Here is a 5,535-nt window from a genome sequence, read left to right as displayed (position 1 = left end):
TGTGGAGGGTTGTGGTGAATGCAGGCCCATGGACCAATTCAGGCAGTCCGATTCAAAACATAGAGAATCCCTCTAGGCAAAACCTTAAGTTACAAAAAGATACAAAAAACAGGAATACACATGTCCTCCAGGACAGTGAATTTCCAAGCCAAAACAAAGAAAACCTAAAGCATTTTCTAGCTAGATTTCTTACTAACTGTACAGGAGTTGAAGGGCTTGCATCCTTGATCTGTTCCCAGCAACGGTATTACACAGACAGACAAAGGCTTTCCCCCCCTCCAGATTTGAAAGTACCTTGTCCCTCATTGGTCATTTTGGGTCAGGTGCCAGCGAGGTTACCTTAGCTTCTTAACCCTTTTCTGGTGAAAGGATTTTCCTTCTGCTAGGAGTACAACTCGTAAGAACTGCACAGTCAAGGAAGGCTGACTTTTTTTACAGATTGTTTGTGAGCATACTCTTCCTCCATGCCAGGGGTAACTGGGGAACCATGGCGCTCACAGAACTTCTGGTCTTCCTCCCAAACCGCATCCCACTTAGTGCTGGTTCACATACTCTCTGACAATTTGACAGTTCCCTGATGGACACTGCAGGCCTGAGGAGATATCGTCTCTTGTGTGTGCAGAACTTTGCGTGAACTTTGTGTCTGCAGAACTTCTGCAGGTGTATTTGACTACTTTGTCACGAAGCTCTTTCGTTTTGACCCCATAAATGATAGGGTTGAGCATGGGAGGGATGAGGAGATAGAGGTCAGCTAAGATGATATGAACATAGGGTGCGATGCCTTGACCAAAGTAGTGTGTAAGAATGGAGAAGAAGGTAGGGGTATAATATGTCAGCATCACACAGATGTGGGCTGTGCAAGTGTTAAGGGCTTTCTGGTGGGCTTTATGAGAGGAGATTCTGAGGACGGCCCTGATGATCAGACCATACGACAGGGCAATGAACGTCAGGTCAAACCCATTGATTACAAACATTAGCACATAACCATATATCCTGTTGACTCTGATGTCCCCACACACCATCTTCTCCAGAGCTATGTGCTCACATTGCATGTGGGGGATAATGCGGTTGGCACAGAATGTCTGCTGACTCAGGAGCAGGGGCAGGGGCAGAATGAAGAGAACAGCTCTTATGAAACCTACAAGCCCTAGCTTAGCTATTTGTGCATTGGTGAGGATGGTGGCATATCTCAGAGGGTTACATATGGCAACGTAGCGATCGAAGGCCATTGTCACGAGGGTGGATGAGTGCATCACAGAAATCGTGTGGAGGAAGAACATCTGGGTGAGGCAGCCAGCCACAGTAATGCCTTTCAAATTGAACCAAAATATGCCCAGTGCCTTTGGCACAACAAAGGTAGGTGTGGCAATGTCTGTAAGTGCCAGCATGCAGAGCAGGAGGTACAACGGCTTCTGCAGAGTCTGTTCCTTACCTACAACAGACAGAAGCGTGACATTTCCCAACAGGCTGATAATGTAGAATGTAAAGAAAGGGATGGAAATCCAGATGTGGGCAGCCTCCAGGCCAGGGATGCCCATTAGGATGAAAGTTGAAGTGTCAGAGTGGGTGAAGTTGAAAGGTGCCATGAAGCAGTTGATGCATCGATATGACTCAGAAATGCTCAAGGTGCCTGTAAAGGGAGAAAAGCACAGCAAGGGGGTTCTTATTTGTAAAAAATAATATGGTAAATATGTTATAGTTATGAACATTCTCGGAGTCTTCTTGAGTGAGGAGTGAAGAACTACCGACGATGTCACTCCCTGCTTTCCATAGATCTAGAATACGGAGGGAACCGTTTGTTTCAAAACTTGGTTTCCAGACTCGTTTGTGGGAAGATTACAGACTCCCCAAAATGGAGTCCAGAGTTATGTGGCCTGGTCACATGGCCTTTTAGAGTCATAGCATCCACTACGTATAGTCTGTCTGAAGCATTCTCAGGGAGGCTCACCAGGTGGGAGATAAGTTTCTCTAAAGGCCTATTGTTTCCCCCAAAGTCTCATTGCCCTGAATAGGCCCTTCCCAACCATCTATCTAGACTGACATCAAGTTCCCTAGTGGGCGTTACTCACTTGTAACTACATTTGAAATACAGGGAAGTCATCAAAATTCAGAACTTTTGACCAAAATCATCAATACATACAACCATAACCATATTCAGAAAGTCATAACTTTTCCAATAACATCTTACATGACCCATCTTGCATAAACTGTATCATAATTATGCTATAATCATATCATCATATCACAATGAACAATATGGGGTACATTGTTACAAAAATATCAAATGTTATTTCTACCAGTGAAATGCCTGAAGTTACAGAACAACAACAAATGGAAACAAAACTGAGTAAAACTTGTGACACCCAGATTGTAGTTCTGTGGCTTGCCATGGGAAAGAGACCCTGAAACTCCCCAAACACACTCTGTACCACGAAAGGTCCCAAAGTTGGCCTTGGACCAACAAACACAAAGAAAAAAATAATTTCAACAGCACTGCCCACCTGTCCACCTACATGCTGCTTTGCAACCCTGTGATGTTCCCCTCTGGTGTTATCTGGACTGGTGATCTGGTTGGTCACCCCAGTCCTTAGCTTTGGTAGCCAGCCTTACCCTGCTCAGCTGTGAGAACCCCACTCCTGGGCTGTTCACGCTCAGTCTTTGACATGTAAACTGCTCTTTGGATTATGCAACCGAATGACACTAGCCAATATCTCCTTTCCCAGACACAACCTTACTCTTGCAGTGTGCAGGTGTGCCCGCAGGGCACTCCAAGCTTATGTGAGTTTGTCAGTTTAAGAAAGAAATGGAAATGCCCCAGGCTTGTTATCCCAAGGGGAGTCTCTTACACGCTTCAAACCAAACACACTGCTTCAGGTAGAATAAACAACAAATGTATTAAGTACAAAGATAGAATTTAAGTGATATTCAGTGATAGGCAAAAAGTCAGAGTGGTTACCAAAAGAAAAGGAAATGTAAGCACACTGTCTAAACTCTCAATCCTATTAGACTGGGCAACATCTAGATTAAGGATTTTTCTCACCCCACTGAATATTGCAGTCCTTAATATACAAGTTTCCTGTGTAAACCTGGGCCAATCTCCCCTGTTGGAGTCTTGTCTTCTTCTCAGTGGGGGCAGGAGAAGGGCCCAGTATGTGTCCGCTCTGTCTGTTTTACAGCCTCAATCCATGTGCTTGGGGGGCACAAGTCCAGCCATGTCTGGGGGGCATTGCTGAGTCTCTCCAAGCAAGGTTGAGCAATTCCCTCTGTGGAGCTTCATGCACGTGAGTCATTGCATTGGAGCTCCCTTGCTGGACAAGGGCTCTTGATGGGTTGTTTGACACCCTGCCTGGGGATTGGTCAATTTCCTTGCTGTTGCCTCTGGAGAGCTAATATCTGACTTATTCCCCAATTTACAGCATGTTTTAGTGACCACCATACAACACCATAATCATAACTCCATATTCATTAATGATACACATGTATGGATAGAGGCATGATTTCAACAGATCATAACCTTTCCCTGATACCTTACAAGGCATGTTTTCTATGTAAAATCATGTTTATATGAAAATGAGGACTATGGCGGTTACAGGATGCTCCCCGGTGATAGAGAATGTCTCACCTCCCCCCTTAGTTTGCTACAAGAGGGTTAGCCACCGACTAGCTCAAAGGCAGGGTGTGTTATCGCTCTCTTGGCACCCAGCCTTCAAGGCCATGAGGCGGTGTCATAAATATAAAGTGAAGGGGAAAACTCCTCTCACCTGTAAAGGGTTAAGAAGCTAAAGGTAACCTCGCTGGCACCTGACCAAAATGACCAATGAGGAGACAAGATACTTTCAAAAGCTGGGAGGAGGGAGAGGAACAAAGGGTCTCAGTCTGTGTATATGCTGGGTCTTTGCCAGGGATAGACTAGGAATGGAGTCTTAGAACTTTTAGTAAGTAATCTAGCTAGGTATGTGTTAGATTATGATTTCTTTAAATGGCTGAGAAAAGAATTGTGCTGAATAGAATAACTATTCCTGTCTGTGTATCTTTTTTGTAACTTAAGGTTTTGCCTAGAGGGGTTCCCTATGTTTTGAATCTAATTACCCTGTAAGGTATCTACCATCCTGATTTTACAGAGGTGATTTCTTTACTTCTATTTACTTCTATTTTTATTAAAAGTCTCCTTGTAAGAAAACTGAATATTTTTCCATTGTTCTCAGATCCAAGGGTTTGGGTCTCTGGTCACCTATACAACTTGGTGAGGCTTTTTAACCAACATTTCCCAGGAAAGGGGGGGTGCAAGTGTTGGGAGGATTGCTCATTGTTCTTAAGATCCAAGGGTCTGCGTCTGTAGTCACCTAGGCAAATTGGTGAGGCTTTTTACCAAACCTTGTCCAGGAAGTGGGGTGCAAGGTTTTGGGAAGTATTTTGGGGGGAAAGACATTTCCAAACAGCTCTTCTCCAGTAACCAGTATTTGTTTGGTTGTGGTAGCAGCCAATCCAAGGACAAAGGGTGGAATATTTTGTACCTTGGGGAAGTTTTGACCTAAGCTGGTAAAGATAAGCTTAGGAGGTTTTTCATGCAGGTCCCCACATCTGTACCCTAGCGTTCAGAGTGGGGAAGGAACCTTGACAGGTGGTGTGCCTCAGTTTCCCCATTCAGACACTGCAAACCAGGTTTCTATGCTATGATCAGATTTAAATCTGTTTGCAGCTATTAACTATGAACTAGACTTACCATAAGGTAATTTAATTAATTTATTTGTGTCTCTGGAATTTTGGTGCCTCAGGGTCTGGGAAGATAGTTTTTCAGGGGGATCCTGCACATTGGCTGGCTCTTTGCCACCTTTCCCTAGAGGATGGTGATCTGAGCTCCCTGGGCTGGCTGTGTTTACCCTTTGATCAGACACAACTTTTTCCCAGCAGCTTTCCCACGACTCACTAGCATGGGGGAAGACACCCCCTTCTCTGTCAGTTGGGGCATTTGTATTCTCACAGACTACCACCTGGCAACTTCCTGGTCTCAATTCTTCCGTTATCACAGGCATTGGAGCTGCAACTAGATGTAAAGAGACACAGATATTTTCCAAAAAAAGTATCAGAAATAGCGTCCTGAAAAACTGGGACCTGGATTGGGGTACCCTCCGTCACCCCTTCCTCTGTCGCTGAGAAGTAAGCTGTGGGACTGCTCCCCTCCAGGAAGCCAGTTACACAGTTCCCTCTCAAAACCTGGGTCACCGGCTGTCAGGGTTCCCTCCCCACCCTGAGCTCTGGGGCACAGATGTGGGGTCCCGCATGAAACACCCCCTAAGCGTATTTCTACCAGCATAGGTGAAAAATTTCCCAAAGGCACAAATCATTTCCTTGTCCTTGGATGGTATTGCTACCACCACCAAGTGATTTAGACAAAAATCCAGGAAAAAAGGGCCACTTTGAGCCCTTGTTTCCCCAAAATATTCCCCGGAAACCCCTTCACCCCTTTCCTGGGAGCAGGCTTGAGAAAAATATACTAGCCAATTGGTTACAAAGTGAGCACAGAGCAAACCCCTG

The 5,535-nt window shown here is 45.0% G+C and overlaps 1 protein-coding gene across 1 annotated transcript; it reads right to left on the bottom strand.

Moving 5' to 3' along the window:
• Nucleotides 1-533: 533 nt before the first annotated feature.
• On the bottom strand, nucleotides 534-5,012 carry LOC311519449 (olfactory receptor 52P1-like; the record flags this gene model as incomplete). Its single annotated transcript, XM_084625947.1, has 2 exons — nucleotides 4,896-5,012; nucleotides 534-1,630 (listed from the first exon to the last, which is right to left on the bottom strand). The coding sequence occupies exon 2, from the start codon at nucleotides 1,584-1,586 to the stop codon at nucleotides 534-536; it is 1,053 nt and encodes a 350-aa protein (XP_084482073.1). The 5' UTR covers nucleotides 1,587-1,630; nucleotides 4,896-5,012.
• Between the last annotated feature and the right edge of the window lie 523 nt (nucleotides 5,013-5,535).

This window comes from Lepidochelys olivacea, assembly GCF_965140295.1.
Source record: "Lepidochelys olivacea isolate rLepOli2 genome assembly, chromosome: 1".
NCBI classification, from domain to species: Eukaryota; Metazoa; Chordata; order Testudines; family Cheloniidae; genus Lepidochelys; species Lepidochelys olivacea.
This window is presented reverse-complemented; position numbering and strand designations above follow the sequence as displayed.